Source organism: Eimeria tenella, genomic scaffold (genome assembly GCF_000499545.2).
Source record: "Eimeria tenella Houghton genomic scaffold, Eth_scaff192, whole genome shotgun sequence".
In the NCBI taxonomy this organism is placed as follows: Eukaryota; Apicomplexa; class Conoidasida; order Eucoccidiorida; family Eimeriidae; genus Eimeria; species Eimeria tenella.
This window is the reverse complement of record NW_013544180.1, coordinates 1-20,160: the sequence shown is the minus strand read 5'-3', so window position 1 is coordinate 20,160 and position 20,160 is coordinate 1. Positions and strand designations below refer to the sequence as shown.

General features: G+C 53.7%; 4 protein-coding genes across 4 annotated transcripts; all 4 read right to left on the bottom strand.

The window, feature by feature from the left end:
- Nucleotides 1-1,198: 1,198 nt before the first annotated feature.
- On the bottom strand, nucleotides 1,199-1,720 carry ETH_00032705 (uncharacterized protein; the record flags this gene model as incomplete). Its single annotated transcript, XM_013379285.1, has 1 exon — nucleotides 1,199-1,720. One exon carries the CDS (start codon nucleotides 1,718-1,720, stop codon nucleotides 1,199-1,201), a length of 522 nt encoding a protein of 173 aa, XP_013234739.1.
- A 105-nt stretch (nucleotides 1,721-1,825) lies between these two features.
- ETH_00032700 (uncharacterized protein) lies at nucleotides 1,826-4,197 on the bottom strand (the record flags this gene model as incomplete). The annotated part of the gene is made up of 3 exons (XM_013379284.1): nucleotides 1,826-3,265; nucleotides 3,636-3,989; nucleotides 4,189-4,197. The coding sequence occupies 3 exons, from the start codon at nucleotides 4,195-4,197 to the stop codon at nucleotides 1,826-1,828; spliced, it is 1,803 nt and encodes a 600-aa protein (XP_013234738.1).
- Nucleotides 4,198-7,328: 3,131 nt separating this feature from the next.
- ETH_00032695 (uncharacterized protein) lies at nucleotides 7,329-18,400 on the bottom strand (the record flags this gene model as incomplete). The annotated part of the gene is made up of 18 exons (XM_013379283.1): nucleotides 7,329-7,544; nucleotides 7,787-7,860; nucleotides 8,064-8,120; nucleotides 8,252-8,432; nucleotides 8,856-8,895; nucleotides 9,498-9,608; nucleotides 10,425-10,474; nucleotides 11,363-11,457; nucleotides 11,556-11,625; nucleotides 12,044-12,104; nucleotides 13,652-13,817; nucleotides 13,938-14,056; nucleotides 14,216-14,256; nucleotides 14,756-14,815; nucleotides 15,296-15,363; nucleotides 15,645-15,766; nucleotides 15,942-16,033; nucleotides 16,259-18,400. 18 exons carry the CDS (start codon nucleotides 18,398-18,400, stop codon nucleotides 7,329-7,331), a joined length of 3,765 nt encoding a protein of 1,254 aa, XP_013234737.1.
- Nucleotides 18,401-19,713: 1,313 nt separating this feature from the next.
- ETH_00032690 (uncharacterized protein) lies at nucleotides 19,714-20,085 on the bottom strand (the record flags this gene model as incomplete). The annotated part of the gene is made up of 1 exon (XM_013379282.1): nucleotides 19,714-20,085. One exon carries the CDS (start codon nucleotides 20,083-20,085, stop codon nucleotides 19,714-19,716), a length of 372 nt encoding a protein of 123 aa, XP_013234736.1.
- Nucleotides 20,086-20,160: the final 75 nt, after the last annotated feature.

The window sequence follows — 20,160 nt, the reverse complement described above, 5'->3', positions numbered from 1 at the left end:
TTTTTTTTTTTTTTTTTTTTTTTTTTGCTGCATCTGCAGCAGTAGCTGATGGTTTCAATGACATCCAACGCAGTCGCAAGGGGCCGCAGGGCCCTGCTGCTGCATACTCACATATCACAGCTTTGCCGTGTCTTCCGCCAGTCGTTGCTGCTGCAGTTGCTGCTGCTGTGCTGTGACTACAGCAAATGCTTCTGCTGCTGCTGCTGCTGCCATTGCTGCTGCTGCTGGGACTCCGCTGCGAAGAGGTGAGGCGCTTTGGAGTTCTTCAGGCCGTCGGTGGCCTACTCATTTCCCGCACGATCTCAGAACCACCGACCCCACCACCCTCAGCTTCGTTCAGACCCAGGCCGTGAAGGCCGTGACACTCATGGGAACTATTGTTGGGGGCGCTGCTGCTGCTGCTGCTTCCCAAGCCAGAGAAGGGGCCCAAAACAGCGGCGGGAAGCAGCAGCAGAGGCTTGCATCAGCAGCAAAGCCCGTCTTGAGGGCCCAAGTGAGTCGCGGCGCAGCTGTCGCTGGGCCGGCAAGGAAGGCGGGCAGTCGCCTAAAACACTAGCACAGCACTAAACCCTAAACTTTGTGACTAGGACTTGAACACCGAATTCTACAACGCGCTATACCCTACAATAAAGCTCTAAACGCAAAACCCTCAACCCTCGGACTCGGCCAAATCCTACATTCTTCCTCACTGTTTTTTTTACCTGGTGCCCGAAACCGGGGAGCACTCAGACGCAGACAGAGCCTGCGTCTGTGTGCTCTTCAGCCTCATGGGCTTGACTCAGTGACACAAAAGGCTTTTGTGCTCGCCGAGAAGATCCAGAAACCTCAACACAGGCAGAAAGGCCAAAGACGCACAGGGCCAGTGGGACGTGAGGTGTACAGACACAAGAAACAGAGAAGACACCGCAGTCATTTCTCGGCCCGCCGCCATCCACAAAAAGGCACAAGGACTAAATTAGGTCTTTGGCCAGCCGGGAAAAGGTTTTAAGAGTTTCTTTGCGCGGCCACTTTTGCAGCCATTAAAGCGAGGCTGGGATCTAGGGTTTTTATATTCCCAACGCGGCCCCCGGATGAACTAGAGTCCTAAGGGGGCCCACCCGAGTCACCTCCCAACCAGGTGCGTGGCTTTGGGCTTTGGAGCCCCCCAAGCAGGGTCCCCCAGGAACCCGCTGTTTGTCTTTAGGGGGCCCTGGGGTGCTTATAGGTCGAATATGAGTTTGAGCTCCTGAGGCGAGTGTGGAGGGGGCTGTGTGCATTCTGCAGCAGCTTTGCTGTAGAGCTCTGTGTACTTCGCCAGCAGCAGCCCCAAGGCAATGGCCCGGGTGCGGCGGCGGGCCGCCCCCTCGTTTATAGCAGCAAGGAGGGGCATGTCGAGGGCTTTTGAAGAGCCTAGAACTGCAGCAATGAACTGCGTGCATGCATCTCCAGTCCTGAGGGTGGGGCCGGCAGCAGCAGCAGCGGCAGCAGCAGAAGTGGCTGCAGCGGCTGCAGGAGGTGCCTCCTGCATGCAGCGACTCAAGCTGCTGCTGCCGTAGAGCCCCAAACCTAACAGGTTACCTAACTCTTCTGTCTGCTCTTCTATTAGCTGCGTCAGCAGTTGGCGCTGCTGCCGATGCACCGGCATTGACACGGCCTCCTGCAGCACCAAGACCTGCTGTTGCAGCTGCTGCTGCTCCTGCAGCAGCTGCTGCTGCTGCTCCTGCAGGCTGGCGTCCCACATGAACGCCAAACTCTGCAGCTGCAGCGAGGCCCTCAAGCATGAAAACGAATTTATAAGAAAGACGCAGCTCGAGGCCTTGCCCATGAAGTGAGCCATTTGCAGACACTAGTTGAGGCAGCGGGACACGTCGCGGCCTACCAGCGTCTCCAGGCGACTCACAGCGCGCGTCGGCTGCTGCTGCTGCTGCTGCTGGGGCTGCTGCTGGAACTGCTGCTGAGGCTGCTGCAGAGAAGAAAGAGAAGCTGCGTACGCTAACAGCAGGTCTTGCAGGCGCGAGGCAAAAGCCGTTAGAAACGGAGGCAAACTGCTGCGGGGTGGAGCCCCCTCTTCAGCGGCGGGGGCCCATTCTGCTGCTGCTGCTGCGGATAGCTGCGGCAGCAGCAGCGCCGAGGAGTCCCACTGGGTCTCGAGCCTGTCCAGCACCCTCGTTGAAAGATCCAACAAGAAACGCACCAGCAGCGGCTGCCGCTGTTGCTGCTGCTGCTGCTGATGCTGCTCTCTCTCAAGACGCTTTTGAGGAGAGTTCTGAACGGCAGCAGCGATTGCTTGCTCAATAGCCGCTGCTGCTTGTTCTAGCAGCAAGCCTATCTTGAACGCTGTGATGCCGCAGCTGCTGGTGCTGGTGCTGCTGCTGTTTATGCTACTGTCGAGAACAGCAGCAAGCTGAGCAGGAAGGGGCCCGTGAAGAGCCTCAAGGGACCCTTCTAGCAACGCTGCTGGGTTCAGCAGCTCCTGTAGCGTGGCTGCGCTGCTGCCAGCCTCAGTGGGGAGAGTTGCTGCGTCTGAAAGCGGCAGCCAACCCCGCACCTGCTGCTGCTGCTGCAGTTGCGGTTGTAGTTGCTGTTGCTGTTGCTGCTCTTGCTGCTGTTGCTGCTGCTGGTCTACAAGTGGAAAATGAGACTCTGCAGCCTCGTCGCTTCTTTCACATACGTCTGAAGCGTCGGCAGAGAAGCCGTGTCTCTTTTCCTGTTGCTGCTGCTGCTGCTGCTTCTGGATTCCAAGTGCAGCAGCTCCCCCACGGGTATACAGCAGCTGCAGCAGGGAGACAAAGACAGCGGCTTCTGCTGCTGCTGCACGCGGGACCCACCGCAGCGCCGCCGTGAGGGTCCTCGGCGCTTCCTTGCCTGCAGCAAACCTCATGGGCTCCCCCCAGGGGCCCTCCGCAAGGAGTTGCTGCTGCAGTTGTTGCTGCAGCAGCTGCCGCCGCAGACGCAGCAGCTGCTGCGGACACTGCAGCAGATAAGTGGGATGAGAGTGAAGGTCCGCTAAAGCTTCCCATAGGACCGCATACTGGTTGCTTGTCTCGCTGCACTGTGCTGTTGCAGCTACTGTTGCTTCTGCTGCCGCCGCTGTTGCTGCTGCTGTTGTTGCTTCAGAACCGTGTTTCCAATTCTTTTGCAGCAGCTGCTGCTGCTGAGGCGAATATTGCTGCTGACCTGAGATGTCAAGGAGCGCTTGGAATGCAGCCCCAACGGCATCTATGTCTCTCGTTGGTGCTGCTGCTGTGGCAGCTGCTGCTTCCCCTGTTGCTGCTGGTGCAAGCTGCTACAGGCAGAGCAGCAGCAAAAGATGTAGCCTTTCGTGGCCTATTTCGTCCAGCTCGCCCGTCTGTTGCACCGGACTCTTTATGAGGGGGAACCCCGCTGCAGTTGCTGCTGCGCCTGTTGGCGTTCTTGCTGCTGCTTCTGCTGCGCCTGTTGCTGCCACTGCCTTTAGCTGCAGCAGCAGCTGTCGCTTCTGCTGCACCTCCGAAAGTGCCGAATTTGTGTCTTGCAGCTCCTTGGACAGTTCTTCGTGCTGCAGTTGCTCTTGCTGCTGCTGCGGCTGCTGCTGCTGCTAGCTGCTGCCGCAGCGGAGGCACGGGGCGCATGATAGTTTCTAAGTCCTTCTGCGGGACAGAAAGGCGCTGCAGCACCTGGATGCAAAGGGCCTCCTTTTTGAACAGCTGCTGCTGCTGCTCCCGCAGCTCCAGCAGGTGCTGCAGCAGCGGCAGCAGGTGCTGCCTGCTCTTAGCCAGCCGCCCCAAAGCCTCCGATAGAGTTGCCTTCAAACAATCTGCTGCTTGCTGCAGTTGCTGCAGCAGAGGAAACAGGCGGCGGGAAGACTCTAGCGGCTGTCTGTAAAACTCGAGCCGCTGCCACCGAACGAACAAAGACAAGTTTACAGACGTTGCGGGACGAGCGGCTGCTGCTGCTGCTGCTGCTGCTGGCGCTGCTGCTGCTGAGAGAGGCTGCCGCTTCTGCTGCTCCTCCCACCCGTCGTTGAACAACTTGGATATATATACTTAATCATCTATATTTATTCATTTATTTATGTATATTATATATAGATCCATTTATTTATTAATTTGCAGACTTGTTGCAGCCGAAGACGCCATTGGATCAGGTGAAAATGCGAATTCGTGTAGTTACATTAATACACTGCACTAGATAAATGGCAGCACTTTCGCTGCAGCAGAAAAGGCGCACTTTTGGCATAAAATTCAAATTAAAATGTGCAGTTGTCCATATCTGCATGCATACAATGCTGGCATGAATCTACGAGGAAATTCAAATTAAAATGTGCAATTTTCCATATCTGCATGCATGTAATGCTAACATGAATCTAGAAGACTGCTGGCATGCCTGCTGCAGCAGAAAAGACACTCTTCCCTGCCAAATAATATTGCATGCATTCGTTTGCCTATAGAGCTGCTGCAAAAGTCCTAGAAAGCTGCTGCAGGACGAAAGACGATTTCTTCACTTTTGTAAAATTAAATTAAATGACTCAACTCCGCGAGCACCTTTGCACTCATTCAAAGGCATTTTGCATCTATTTGGGGGCATAGGAATATGCTAGACAAGCACCAGCAGCCTTGCTGCAGCAACAGAAAAGCTTCTGCGCATGCAGATGATATTTAAAGGCCTTTCAACACCTCTTGCGTCTTTCTATATTTCAAGTTAAACTGATTCCGTAGATTTTCATCTACGTGTAGCACCGGCACATCTCAAGAGCAGCCTTCGCCGAAAACCACGTGCCAAACTCTAAACCCTAAACCCTAATTCGTGCGGGTTTTTCCCGCTTTTTATTTCGAAGTCTGCTCGGTCTTCTTCCTAAATTGCTGCTGCATCCGGCAAGCTGTCCAAATGCTTTTGTTCTATTTTGATATTTCCCATTAGCAGCACTCCAGACAAAAACAAGATAACAGGCTGTGCAGTGGGAGCAGCAAGCCCCATGGACACGAAGCCCGTGAGGACTTCAACAAAGTCTACTGCGTCATCCTGCATGCAGCCAGCATAAACCCTAAAGTCTAAACCCTTGAGTTCGAATCCGTAAACCTGTTTAGCTACAACAAAGATGCAGCCAAACGCGAAGCCTTGAACCCTCAATCTCAGGCCGTAAACCTAAACCCTAAACCCTAATCCTAAACCCTAAACCCTCAACCTAAACCCTAGAAAAAGGCGAAAAACAGGAACAGAGTCCCGGGGCCTCCGCGGGGCGGTGCGCACCCTCTAGTGTATGTCCACCGCCTGCTAGTTGAGGATTTTGTAGTTTTTTCATTCTTTGAGTTTCAATTTGGCTTTCAAATATGCAGAAGCTCCTTAAAGATGTGGAAATTGCGTTCTGCGCAGTCGTGAAAAACCACTCAAGATTTTTCCAACAAAACACTCTCGGCGCGGCCCCGCCCGCCACTTCTGGAAGACCAGAGCTAACAAAGGAAAACGGTTGTAGAAGCAGCATCGGCTGAAGAGTCAGTAGCGGCAGCACGACATTCAGCCGCTGCAGCACCTTCACTTGCAGCATCCGTAGCAACTACTGCAGCAGCTGCCTCCAATTGTTTTCGTTGCATGGGATTTTCCACCCACCCTTGCAGCATTTGCTGACGGCGATGAAGTAACATCTGAGAGTAACACTTAGAAAGGGAGGAACTGCCTCTCCAGTCTCGGAAGTGCAGAGGCCACCAAACATCCAGGGGCATCTCACTTCTTCAGCCTGTTGTTGCTACTTGCTGCTGCTGTTCGTAATTGCTGCTTGCTTTCGCTGCTTGTTGTTGGTCCTTCATGTAGCTGCGTCCTGCTGCTGCTGCTCGGTGCTGCTTCTTGCTTCTGCTTCATGCTGCGTGCTGCTGCTATTTGCAGCTGCTGCCTGCTGTTGTCCCTTGCTAGTGCTGGCTGGTTCTGCTGGCATTGCTGCTTGCTGTTGTTGCTTGATGCTGCTTGTTGCTGGTTGTTGGTGCTACTGGCTGCTGTTTCCCCTGCTTACTGTTGCGTGACGCTGCGGCTGCTGCGCGCTGTTCCTACGTGGTGCTGCTTCTACTTGCTGCCAGTTGCTGATGCTGCTGTTTGCTGCCTCTTGCTTCTGCAGGGTGGTAGGGGTGCTGGCTGCTGCTGTTCGCTGCTGTTGCTTCATGCTACTTCCGGCTGCTGTTGTTTGTTGCGGTCCCGTATTGCCGCTGCTTGGTGCTGTCGCTTACTGCTGCTGCTTGCTTCTGCCGCTTGCTGCTGATACGTGCTGCTGCACGCTATTTGCTGCTGCTGCTGCCTGCTGCTCGCTGCTGGTCGGTGCCGCTATTTGCTACTGCTGACTGTTGCTGCTGCCTGCTGCTGCGCGTTGCTGTTGTGGCCTTCTGCTGTGTGTTGCCGCCATTGCTTGCTGCTTCCTTTTATTTTTTGCTGTTGCTGCTGCTGCTTTCTGGTGCTAACAGCTGCTGCTACTTAGTGCTGCTTGCCGCTGTTACACCGTGATTCGAAGGGAAAATTTCGGTTGGCATTTTTATTATAGAGAAGATGGTCGTTTTGCATCATTTCTTGTGTGTGGGGAAAACATAGAGAAATTCGGAAATTGGACAGAAGAGACACCCATATGCATCGCAGTGAGCCGCTGCAGTTTTTCAACCAGCAGCAACAGCAGCAGAAGCGGAAGCAGTAACTTGGTTGAAACTTGCTGACATCTGAATGCCATGAAGCTGGGATTTGGACTGCAGCAGCAGATGTGGAGTGCCAGGTCAAGACGCCGCATCAGTAGCAATAACATAAAAAAAGACTCGCCAAAATATTTGCTGCAGTTACTTGATGCTGCTGTGTGTTGGTGCTTTTTGTTGCTGCTGCTGCTTCTTGGTTGTGCTGCTCGGTGCTGTTATTTGGTGGTGCTCCTTGCTGTCGTTCTGTGGTTGCGCTGCTCGGAGCTGCTGCGTGTTGCTGTTGCTTGGTGGCGCTGCTCTCATTTTCCGCTCGGCGATGTTGCTTTGTTGGCTGTGTGCCTTGTCCTTTATTAGGCACTCTCGCGTGTAGGGGGCGTTGCGACCAGTAAGCAACTATTCTTGCGCCAGCGCTTTGGGGGGACAAAACGATCCTCCGTGAAACCTCAGCTGTGTAGGAATTATCGCAGTTCCGGTTTCAGGAGTCTAGCCATGAGCTTGAAGCCCTTTAGTAATAGCCGCAAATTCGGCTCAGGCGCTACCCACGTCCCCGGACCCCCAAATGTTTTGCTGTTTAAGCGCACAAAAGTTAGGGCTCAGTAGGCGCAGCGCCTTTGATAGCTGCTGAGTGCTTGTCTGCCACGCTCTAGGGTTCTGAGTTTACCTAGGAGCTAGCATTCAAATTAAGGGTTTTAGGTTTGTTCCTCTGGTTCATTCATCATCTGTGTAGGGCGGCGCGTGCAGGGACAGTCTGCCAAGGCCCTCGAGTCCTTTTAGGGCCGTTGCTATTTGGTTAAATACACGGTGACTGTTTGCTTCGGGTTGGGCTACTGCTGTGTCTGCGGCTGCTGCCAGCTGCAACAGAGACAGCAGACGTTCCTGCTGTACACTTTGAGAAGCGGGAGGATCCCTTGACCACACACAGCCCTGAAGCAGCAGCATCAACAACAGCAGCAACTACGGCAGCAACAGAAACATCACAAACAGCAGTATTTGCATCAGCACGTCATCAGTTGAGCTTCTCTTTGTCCAACTGAATTGCCGTTTCAGATGAGAAGCAGTTAGGAAGATTAGTCTCTTAAGATAGAGGCCTGTGCTCTAAGCCCTGCACTATAACCCTACGTTGCATACCATAACCCCAAATCCTAAACCCCAATATCTAGGCAAACCTGCGCATCTTCTTCATCAATGTGACGCTGCATTGAAATACTAGAGAAAATCGCCGCAGCCCTCGCGCAAACCCCTGCACAGGAAACAACTGGGCAGAAACAAGCGGACGGTTGGGTTTACTGTGGAAGGGTTGGGGTCTAGCTCTTTACCACGGGACTTAGAAATCAGGTATTCGAGAGATCTTTGAAGCGCAAACCCTACACAAACAGCGCTAAGTCGCCAGTTCCAACTTATCAAAGGCCTGTATTAAATTAGACCCAAAAGATGAAGCCTGACTTTCTGGGAGTGCAGTTGCATTCACGAAACTGAGACTGTGGTGGTCTCCTCGGAGACCTGCGGCAAAAACAAACAGCAGCCTTTAAACTCTTAACCGTAAATCCTAAACACTAAACCCTGAATTCTAAGCTGACGGCCTAACTGTCGGCGAGAAACTAAGTGCCCAGCATTTGGGGTTTGCATGTCACCGGGACCGAGGGTGAAGAGCGGCACAAGACGGCAAATTCTTGGAGGGGCCCCTGGGGGCTGCGCGGGCACCCCTGCAGTTGTTGCCTCCAAGTGCTGCAGCAGCACGAGTCCTGTTTGAGAGTTGAGAGTTTCCAGGCGCTGCGCCAGCACAGGATGGGCCGAGCTGATGGTCCAGATGCCCTAAGAAGCCACACAGGAGCTGTGCTTTGCAGTGTAGGGTTTGGTAGCCATGCTACATATTTATGACCAGGCACTGGAGGTTTATGGTTTGGCACTTTTCACCTGAAGACACTTCGAATTGAGGATATATTTCAGTGCCCCATACAAAAGTGCTTGGCCGTCCGCTGCGGATCCAGACTCTCCTTCTCAAGTCTCAAACCCTAAACCCTAAACCCTTAACATCGACCCCTCTTCTCTATTTCTGCAGTCTCTGATTAACTAAAAACGTTTAACGCCTAAGGTTTGCAGAGTTGCTGTAAAGCCCTGCCTCACGATGTCTTGTGCCGGCACCCTGAAACAGCCGCAGAAAAGCAAAACCCTAAACCCCAAAAATTGTGTTCACTTTCAAAAGCAAGTTCGCTGCAGCGGCTCTCCTGTACTTACAAAGTCATCCATAAGCAGCAGGGTGCCTCCTAAGCCATCTCTGGAGCCACAGTAGGTACTCACAAATCCGAACATTTGAGCTGTAGCGATTACGGCTTAGGGATTAGGGTTTAGGGTTTAGGGTTTAGGGCTAAAGAGTGTAAGCTCAAAGGTTGGGATTCTGACAGCTGGGAGAAATTTCTTCACGAAACAGATAGCAGCAACAAAAGACGCATTTTCCAGTAAAGCGCCTTAGCAGCAGGCCGATAATAAGGCAGCAGCAGGGGACGATCAAACAGCAAACGCAGCAGCAGCAGCAGCAACAATTCGGCGTCACCTCAGGATTTGGCTGAGGCGGAAGAGCTCGCACTGGAAGCTCGACAAGCCTGGCACCAGTCCTTCGCACGCTGTGCGCAAACCGTGGAACCGATGCCCTAAACCCTAAACCCTAAGCCCTAAAGCGTAAGCGCTGAGCATCAGGGAGACTTCAGGACAAGTACTTTTGCCGGAGCGTGTGTTTCTGTTCACGCCACAGAATGTCGTGCAGCGTGAGGTCTTACCATGGGACTTCAACTTCAGAATGAAGGCCTACGCTTTTGGGAGACGGGCTAAAGCATTTAAAGTTAAGGGATTAGGGTTTAGGGTTTGGACTGAGAGTCGCACCGGAGGAGCTCCAGCGAAGTCTGTGGATCTGTCCAAAGCCAGCGAAAGCCGCCGGGACCCTTGAACCAATGTGGGCCAGGAGTATAGCCACTCCGACGACCCGCAACAGTGCTGCAGCACATATAGCAGCAGCAGCAATAGTGGCAGCAGCAGCAGTAGGCTCGACGCAAAAGCATTAGCGCCAGCAGCAGAGCTACTGCTGTCACAGTGTGCCGCTTACTTGACTTCCCGCAGCCGTTCGGCCCTGAAGCAGCCACCAAACATGCAAGCAGTTGAGCTTAGGGTTTAGAGTTACTTGTTAAGAGTTCAGCGCTCAGGGTCTAGGGTTTAGAGGCATAGTGACCACTTCTGGATTAGACCTCAGTATGCGTGGATTCCGTGGATTCCCACCTGAAATCACGGCAGACTGCAACAGTGAAAAAAGAGAGGCAGCAGCAGGATATGCGTAGCATTAACTGTTTTAGTCCCACTTTGTTGACCTTAGAGTTCAGGGTTTAGGGTTTGGAGTCAGAATTTTGACGCTCGCAGCTGCAGCAGCGCTGCTAGGTGTCTACTTCAGTGAAACGTTTCGCAATGATGAGGGTCCCAAGGCAAGCGGACTTCAGCGTGTTAGGGTTTAGGGTTTAAGGCTAGGGTTTAGGGCCCAGGCTCTAATGTCAACACCTGTTTGTGCTGCAGCCTAAAGGAAAATGGCATAAAACCCTCTTCGTAGCCGCCGCCTAAATGACACCGCCGAAGCTGGACAAGAGGGGATCCCCCAAACACAGGTGCACTCCAGGAGGGATCTTCCTGTGTTTCCACACGCACAAACATCGAGTGCCAAACCCTAAACCACAAACCCTTAATGCTTAAACCCCAAAGGTAAAAAAGACATGAGGAACAATCAACAAAAAGACGCGAGTTTGGCGATTCGGGCCTAAGCCTCACGGACAAGCGGGCGAGGGCAAGTAGGGCATCGAGCTCCCCAATTGCAGCTTCTGTATAGAGCCGCAGCAGCAGAGCGGCAGCACAGCAGCGCAGCAGCAGCACAGCAGTACAAGCAACAGCAACGACATAGCAGCAGATGCTGTGAGAAGTGCCTCGAAACGACAGCCGCAGCAGCCAGATGGTTTTGCTGCAGCTGCAGCAGCAGCAAAACCACCCGGATTCAGCTGCTGCAGTTGGCGAGCAGCGGCGTCAGCAGCAACTACGGCACTGCAACTCCCAATAGGACCTAATGTAACCTCTGAGCATAGTGTCTTTCCTGAAGCCCACGGTTACGATTCAGGGTTTAGGGTGTAGGGTTTGAGGATTGGGGTTTAGTGTTTAGCGCTTAGGATTCTGGAAGTACGGGCAGGCTTAAAATGGTGAAGATGCTTCATGACATCCGCACAGAGGGCCCTGGCCGCATTCCATCTGTGCCAGTGGAGCTTCCGATGAGGGTTTTCCAACCCTGCGTAGCAGCCACAGTTTTGGGGTCTAGGGTTTAGGACTTGGGGTTTAGGTTTTAAGGGTGGCACTTTAGGGCTCAAAGTTAAGCCGGAAAAGGCGAAATGGCTGTAAGGGTTTGTCTTGCATTTCAACCTTCTGGTGTACTTCTTACCCTCAACAAGGGAGACCCTCAGCAGCAAACCCTAAACCCTAGTAACATTTAAGCTTTGGCTTCTAAACACTAAACCCCTGAACCTTTCGCCCTAAACCCTATAGGTACCACTCCAATTAAAGAATTTGTCTCGCGAATTCTGGAAGGCAGCCTGAGGACCGCAGCGGGAGTCAGCGTTTCGCTGTGAATTCAAGCTTTGGAGCTTAGGGTCTCGGGCTCAACGTTTAGGGTTTAGGGTTTAGGGTTTAGGAAGCAATAGGGTTAATGCTTCGAGAGTTCTCACATAGCCGTCATCAAAGAAGGCAAAGTGAAATGCGTCCGAGGGTGGCACTTTGTTGTTTGCTTGAGGCACGCTGCGGTGTATGTACAACAGTAGGCCTGGGGTGCGGCGACCGGGACACACAATTTGAGCCCGAAACCCTAAACCCCAGACTCTAAACCCTAAATCCTAAGCTCTTAAGGCTGAAGGGCCTTGCCTGCGTAGTACGATGCAATGAAGGATGAACCGGGAGGAATCGCGTAATTCATATCCTTTGTGTCCAACTCCTGCAATCGCAACAGGCGTAGAAACGCTATAAACCCTAAACCTGAAACCCTAAACCCTCGAAATCCACCAATCCTGCGTGCAACGGAGGAGACATTGGGGCTAGTGCTTTGGTTTTGGGGTTTGTCTTGCCTCTAAGAAGTGTTGGTGAGCCGCTTGGAGAAACTCAGTGCTCCCCACAAAGTCACTCATCTCCTGTAACCTCCAGGCATCCCGTAAACCCTAAACCCTACGCCTTATGTCCCAAACCCTGAATCCTGATCCCTAGACGTTAAACTGTAGCGCTTGAGTGCTGCAGATGTCCTGTTGTATCTCATGTAGGGGACCAGGCAACCAAAGGCTACACTTAAGGGTTAAGAGATGAGGATTTAGGGTCTAGAGTTTTGTAACTTAGGGTCTGAAACTTCGCTGCCCGCATACCTTTAATTCGTCTTCTTCTGCTGTGGGCAAGAGAGTCAGCCTGTCACGAAACATGCACCGCCTGCCAGCCCCTCAGCGTAAAACCCTACGCCCTAAACCCCAAAGCATAAATAGCTAAACCCTAAACCCTAAAATCGCTAAACCCTAAACCCTAAACCCTAGACCTTCGGCCGAAACGCAAGCCACGGACTCGGAACACTGATTGCATTTGGAGAGATCCAGGCGGCTCTCCAGCACATGTCGAACTGCGCGCACAGCGCAAGCTCGAAACCCTAAATCCTGAACCCTTGGCCTTGAGCACGAAGACCGAAACCCTAGACTTCGCGAATCAAAAAGACAGTTCACCGTACGGCTTAGGGTTTGGGGTTTGATGGCTCTTTGGGCTTGCAGCTTTGGCGCTGAGGTGACGCGGTCTCGCTAATCTCGGGCAGGGGGTACAGCTGTTAGATTTTCGAGGCAGGGTTTAAGCTTGGGAGTTTAGGGTTTGGGTTTACCTTGGCTGATACAATCTTGACACTGGAAGATACAACTGACTGCCGCGATCTCAGAAAGTTTCGGGCATTTCTTTAAAAGCAAACAAAGGTTTTCAGTTGCAGTACCTACGCCGAAAACTCTAACTCCAAGCCCTAAAACCTAAACCCTTTACCCTAAACCCTAAACACCCAGTCGAGACTCCCGGTGAAATGAGCTGTTTTCGTGAAGAGCTATGAAGTTAGAGTTTGGCGATTAAAATGTAGAACGGGATGCTGTACTTAGGCGTTTAGGGTTTAGGGTTTAGGATTTAGGGTTTACGGTTTAGGCCTTACAGAAACTAAGTATATGCTTGGCATGCGTCCAGGCGAGTGTGGCGCTTTGTCTAATAGAGTAAGTGACGCGCCAAGTTTCCTGGCAGTTACACCAAAGAAAGGGTTTAGGGTTTTAATGTTTAGTGCTTAGGGTTTGGAGTTTACAGTTTGAGCGAGTACTAGCTGTGTTAGCTTAGTGTTTAGTGTTTAAGGTTTGGGGTTTACAGTTTGCGCGAGTGTTAGCTGCGGCGGCGGTGCGCTGGTGACCCAAGGCTTAGCTTATGGGCCAGCGTCTCATTTACCTTCGCGGCCCTCAGAGCGCGGGTAAAATTATCTGCAGAGATGCATAAGGCGTAAACCCTAAACCCTAAACCGCAGACCCTAAACCCTAAACGCGAAAGCCTAAACCCCAGCAACAAATCCTGAACCCCTGACGCGCATCATCTCGTCAGAGGCATCAACAAAAATAACAGTGCAGTGTAGACCCTAAACCCTTAAACCTAAACCCTAAATCTCCTTGGCGCACCGCTAGTGAGGGCAGGAAGATGGGCTAGACAGAGTGTCACAGCCATTTGCCGCGCCTGCGTAGAAGCGGCAACACTTAAAATTGAGGGTTTAGGGTTTAGGGTTTAACGGGTGAGGCAGGAACAATTGGTGCAATGATAAGGCTTTGGCATTTAGGGCCTAGGGTTAAAGACTTAGGGTTTAGTGCTTCGGTCATTGCCTGCAGAATCCGCCGGTCAGTTGTTGGCTGAGAAGGAAAGAGAGAAAAGCCACACTGACAAAACAAGAAGCCCTAACCCTAAACCCTAAACCCTAACACCTGGGTCCACAGAAGAAACACGCTGAAGGAACGAGTGGCCACAGGAGCAGGCACAATAGCAACGGCAGCAGCAGCTGCAGCAGCAACTGCAGCAGCAGAAACAGCAGCAGCAGCAGCAGGACCGAGAGAATCCAAGAGAGGAGCGTGCGGCGGCCCATCGTCGTTCCTGCATCACACCAATCCCACTCAAAAACCAAACCCTAATCCATATCCACTAAACCCTAGATCGAACAGCAAAAGCCTAAACCCTAAACCACAACACCTAAACTGCATTAGGGTCCCTCACTTGTTAAGGAGCACCATTCGTCCGCGAGCCACTTCGGGGCCCCGAGTTTGTCTGAAGGCGGGCAGCAGCAAAACAAGGCCGGACTTGAACCGTGAATATTTAACCCTATCCACAAGACCCTGGACTCCAAACCCCAAACCCTAAACCTTAAACGCTCAACCCACGATCCAGGATACGTTGGCGGTAAACCTTCACTGCCACAGGCAAAGCTCTGCGCAACCAGCAACCCATAGGGTTTAGAATATAGGGTTTAGGATTTTGGGGTTTGAGCCAGCTACCTGAGCCAGGACGCTGATGTTTCTGAGAAACAGCGGGAGGCCTACGACGCAGCAGCAGCAACTAAACCCTAAACCCTATGTTTTTAAAACACAGCACTTTCAGAGAGCCGCGAGCAGCTCTGCAGCGCAAGGCCTCTAGGATTTTCAGCCTAGGGCCTAGGGCTTGAAGCCAAGGGTTTAGGGATAAGAGATCTAGTTGCTGTTTTCAAAGCCCCGAAGAGGCCCTGAGGCCCATCTAGGGGTCCCGAAAACCTGAGGGGGGCCCCGGGAGCCAGGAGGCCCCACTTGGCCCCGGAAACCAGGGGGCCCCACTTGGGCCCCCTTGCCAAGGGGCCCCTTCACGGCCTCCCAAAAGAGCTTCAGGGGCCCCAGCGCTTACCCCCAGATTCCAAGCCCCCGCAGGGTAATTTCATCGACGCTCAGCTGCTGCAGCGTACAGTGCAGCAGACTGTAAAACCCAGCTGAGTCTTCTTCCCTGGGGGGAATGTTACAGTCGCTAAACCATAAACCCTCAGCCCCAAACCCTAAACCCTTACGTACTGCCCCCAGCAGGGCCTCCGAAACCTCGTAAATGCCATCTCGGACTTCGGGTGCGTCTCTCTGTTCACACAGCTCGAGAGGCACAGGGATGAGTTGGCGCTCCGGGGGTTTAGGGCCAAGGGTTTAGGGTTTAGGGTTTATGAGTTACATTGAGATGAAGCAGCAAGGCCCCAGCGGCGCTGCAAGCAACAGACACAGCATGCTGCCGCCAAACACTCTTTGCGAAGGCACGTGGGCGGCTGCAAAACGTGGGCGGCTGCCAAACCCTAGCTGCAGGGCGCTAAACCCTAATTTCTAAATGCTAATTCCTAGCTGCGGGCACTGAACCCTTGTTGCTGGGCCGTAAACCCTAGTTCCTGAGCTCTAGACCCTCGGAGCTAGACAATAAACTCTAACGTCAGAAGCCGCCCACCTTAAGGCTTCCTGAGAGAGGCCTTCTACCTGCAGAGACAAATGCTGATAAAAATTTGCAGTCAGCGCCAGGCCGAGCGAGGGTTTGGGGTTTGGGGTTTAGGGTTTAGGGCTCAGAAGACTTCTCACAGAGTGGCTGCTATCTCCGTTGCTGCTGGATCGAAGGCCAGGAATAGTGATTCGCAGCCAGTGAGCCCCTGAGAAAACAAACCCTAATCTCTGGTCGTATAAACCCCAAACCCTAGCCTAAACCCAAGCCACAAACCCTAAACCCTAAACATAAACCTAAATTGCAGCCGTTGAATCCTGGTAGTCCGGCGTGTTTAAGCAGGCCTGATCTATTCCTGAGCCTCAAGAACTAAACGCGAAGCCCTAAGCCTTATTCCCCAATTCCTAAACCCTAAACCCTAAACCCTAAAGCCTATGCTCTAAACCCTAAAACCTAGGCCCCACACGCTAAAATCTCGTCATGTCTGACCTCTAGAAGAAGTGAACTCTCTTTTGGGCAAGTACCTCAAAGCAACAGCACCTGGAGGGCCCCCGTCTTGAGGGGCCCCCAGGGGCCCCTGTTCCTCCGCTGCTATGGCCTCCAGTAACAGTCTGCAGAAAATGCTGCAAGAGCGGCTAAAAAGGTTTGAGAGGATTTAAGATGCGCAGTTAAGAGCAGCGCCAAGGGGGCCCAGCTGCAGTTATAGGGCTGAAGGTTTAGGGTTTAGGGTTCAGGGCTTCGGTCTTAGGGTTTAGAACTAGGACTTAGGGTTTGAGGCGAAGTTACTTTCTCTCCGCATAAGGGACTTTTGTCGGTAAGACTAGAGTCCAAGTTACCCCCGCAAAACCCTCGGAAAAGAGGCTGGCATTCATCTGGCGCTGCACGTACACCTCAGCCCTTAAACCCTAAACCCTAAACCCTAGCCCTGATCTCTCCGCGCTAAACCCTCGGAGTTAAAAATGGACTTAGATCCTTTCCACAGCACGTCCCCGTCTTACAATCTTCTGCGGCTGCTAAATGGAGCAACCGAAGACTGTTAATGGGGGTTTAGGGTTTAGGGTTTTGGACTTAGGGTTAAGGGTTTTGGCGGAGCCCGACAACACCTTGAGGGTTAGAAATGCTTCAACAAAAGCTACGGGCATTGCTCCAGGTGAGGCCAGGGGCCTCTGATAGATCTGTAGGGCCCCGGGAACCCCCGAGCAGACTGCAGCAGCAGCAAATGTGGGGCCCCTGCAGCAAACGGCACAGCGCACAACGGCAACTGGAGGGGGCCCCTCGGGGGCCCCCTCGGGGGGACCCTCCGGAGGCCCCGCAGTTGGGGGTTCCCTCTGGCCCTCTTGCTCCAGCAAACGTTCCCACCCATTTGCTAACGGCGGGGCCCTTTGGGGGGGCCCCTGGGAACTCGCAGCAGCTGGAGGCCCCTCAGCTGCTGCTTGGGGGCCCCTCAATGCAGCAACAAAAGAGTCAAAGGCCTTTAAGGGAGGAGACTTTGCTGCAGGGTGAGGGCTCAAACCCTCTTTGTCTTTTTCCATAGAGCTTTTTTCTTCTGCTGCAGCCGCATGTGGCGCTGAACCCTCCGGCGAAGCCTCCAGGGGGCCTCCTTGGGGGCCCCTTGGGGGGCCCCTAAGGGGACCCCAAGGGCCCTCCTGGCGCGGTGAGGCCTCTCGCGGTGAAGATGCAAAACTGTGTGGATGCTGCTGCTCGTGTTGCTGATCCTGGTGAGGCTCGTGCAACTGCTGCAGCACTCGGTGCCGCTTCGCCTGCTGCTGCTGCTGTTGCTGCTGCTGCAGTTGCTGCTGCTTCTGCACCGCAGGCTTTTGCATAGAATTAAGGGGCCCCTCATTCTCAATGGCAGTTGTGACCCTGCGGGGGCCCCCAGGACCGCCTCCCCTACACTCATGTGTTGGGACGCGCAGGGAGTATGAGGCCACATTCAGCACTTCTGTGCTGCTGCTGCTGCTGCTGCTGTTGCTGCTGCTGCTGCTGCTGTTGCTGCTGCTGCTGCTGCTGCTGTTGCTGCTGCTGCTGCTGCTGCTGTTGCTGCTGCTGCTGCTGCTGACACTGCTTGTGCTAGGAATAATGCTGCACCTGCCCAAGTGAAAAATAGCTGAGAAGGCAGCAGCAGAGCTCTGACTGCAACTCAAAGGTGGGGGGCCCTCTGGGGGCCCCCTATTAGGGAGAGGCCCCACAACAGCAGAGTGAGGACTGAGGGCTTCAGTTCCTTTCCCATTTTGGTTGCTGCTGCGGGTTTGCTGCAGCGGCTGCTGCTCTAGCTGTTGCTGCGGCTCTAGTTGCTGTTGCTGCCTTGGTCGCTGCAGCTGATTCTTATTTCTCTCCTGCTGCTGCTGCTGCTGGTGCTCTTCGTGCTGCTGTTGCTGTAGTGTGGCATGCTTTTTCTGGATCAGGTACAAAGCCTTCTGCTGCCTGTGCTGCACTAGCACCAGCTGCTGCAGCTGCGGCTTCTTCTTCTTGTGTAATGGATAGGATGCTTTGCAGTTGGTGGTGCTGCTGCTGTAGCTGCTTCTGCTGCAGGGACTAGCCTGTGAGCCGCAGCAGCTGCTGCGGCTGATGCTCCTGTTGCCTCCTGTCGTCCTGCTGCTGTTGGAGCTGCTGACACTGATGCTGCTGCTGGTGCTGCTGCAGTTGCTGCTGCTGCTGCTGCTACTATTACTGCAGTTGCTGCTGCTCTCGCATGTTCCGCTGTTGCCGCTGGCGTAACTCATTCTGCGTCTGCTGCTGTTTTTGCTGCTATTATTGTTGCTGCGGCTGCTGCTGCTGAGGCTCGTGAATTGAAGTTGAGTGCCTCTGTGGTGTTTCTGCCCTGGATGAAATGCCACCGCGGTACTCAGCAGTGTCGGCTGCTGCTGCTGCTGCTGCTGCTGCTGCTGCTGCTGGCCGGACTCCTTCTCTGCCTCACTGTCTGCAGCAGCCCCAGGGCATGCTTCTTCTCCTAGCCCATGTTTTGCTTCCGTATCTTCCGTCATTGGCTCTCTTATGTCTTGTGCCTCGTCTGAGGGCCCCTCTCCAAACCCCCCTGGGGGCCCCCAGAGGGGCCCCTGTTCTTCTCCCTGGCCCCGCAGGCGCTGTCTTTTACTTTTTGCTAGAGACCACTGGGCTGACCACCGGGCTGTGTCGAAGGGAGAAGACGATGGGGGTTCCCGGGGGGAACTTCTGCAGGGGCCCCCGACCCATCTTGGCGCCTCCAGTGACCCCACTTGAAGGGGAATTTCTGGAGAACTCGACATGTTTCAGTTGTTTCTAGAGACACGAAGAAGGTAAAAGGGCTTCTGGGGCTTCGGTGAGGTCACCTGGACCCCACGGGGACCCCCAGTTGACCACGGGACCCCTGTCGGCGGCTCTGCCTTTGCGGTATCGCATGCAGGTGCAGGCGAGGAGGGGTTTGAGAAGCAAAAGAAGACCAGAAAGTCAAATTATAGAATGAAAAAACTGAAAAATAGAGGAGAGAAACGCCGAAGTTGCAGCGTCCGTCGCGGCAGCAGTAACTGGCCTTCAGCACCGCCGGCAACAGGCGGTGGTGCTTGTCAGTGGAAACGGGGAAAAAAACCTCCAGCAAGTACAAATGTATCACAATATGACAAAACAACAAATATATTTTGCTCAGAAGGCAGAAAAAAGCAAAAAGGGAAGAAGATACAGCAGGTGACCTCCAGGGTGACGGGGCTGGCTCAGTGGTCCACTGGTCTGCGCAGTGCTGCTGCGAACCCGCCACAACGACGCCCCCCATTTCATTGAATTTGTCAACCAACTTGACGTTTCCAAGTACAATCGTGATGGAAGACGCAAAACTATTAAATAAAACCGCGAAACTAGTGGACGCAGCCAAATTATATGAGGCAGCACGGGAGATTCACAGCTGTCCCACCTGCACCAGTATATGCTACAGCTACAACAGCGCAAGCTAAAGCTGCAGCAGCACAAGTTGGAGCAACAATGGCTGCAGTGCTAGCTGCAGCAGCATACAGTGGAGAAGTGACAGCACCAACAGAGTCAGCAGCAGTGAAGAGTGCTACAGTTGCAGCCAAACCTGCAACTGTAGCCAGGAGAAGCAACTCTAGCCCGCCATGCTAAAGAAAACCCTAAACCCCAAACCCTAAACCCTAGTCTCCCGGCTCTACGCGCCTCCCTGCATCCCTGTCCTGCGGCGCCAAAACATCTAGAGCACACCCTACACCATCCAGACTCAACGCCAGACCCTAAACCCTAAACCCTAAAACCTAGGATTCAAAGCGTTTTAGCTCTAAATGCTTGACAGCCGCCGGAGGAGCGCCGCAGCAGCTGCAACAGAATCCTCTGCGTAGATTCGGCCCGACAGTAGAGCAGCAAAGCCGAGCCCTAAACCCTGGACGCTAAACCCTAAACCCTAAACCCTGAAAGCTACGCCTTTGCTCTCTTTTCCGTCAATCATCAGCCACTTTAAGGTCCCACAGGAGATGAGTGACGACCCTTCGGGTGCTCCCCTCTCTCTGGGCCGCCGGCGCCGAGCAGCAGCGCAGCAGCTCTGCAGCCGCAGCAGCAGCGGCTGCTGCTGCTGCTGCTGCTAGTTGCTGGGGCAGGCAGTGGAGGGCAGGGAGACCTCTCTGTGCAGCAGTGCCTCCCTCTGATGCGGAGTGAGTCCATCTGTTTCCCTTGCTGCGCGTGCGGGGTTGTTGTGGCTGCGTTCGATGTGAGTGGGTGGGGGCCCCCCCAGGGGCCCCCCCAGGGGGCCCCCCAGGGGCCCCAGGGGGCCCCCCGGCTCCTCCTCGTCTGGGGCGAGGACGAGCAGGGGTCCCAAGAGGGCCTCAAGAAGGCCGTGGAGAAGGAAAATGAAGGCAACTGCTGCTGTTGCGAGGAGGGGCCCCCTGGGAAGGAGCCAGGCGAACAAAGAGTTGATGAAAATAATAACAATGGCATCTACTACAGTGACGAACATGCCCACAAAGCCGAAGACATTGCAGGCCAGCTGCTGCGAAGCCACGAGCCCCTGCAGCAGCGCAGCAAAGCCGGC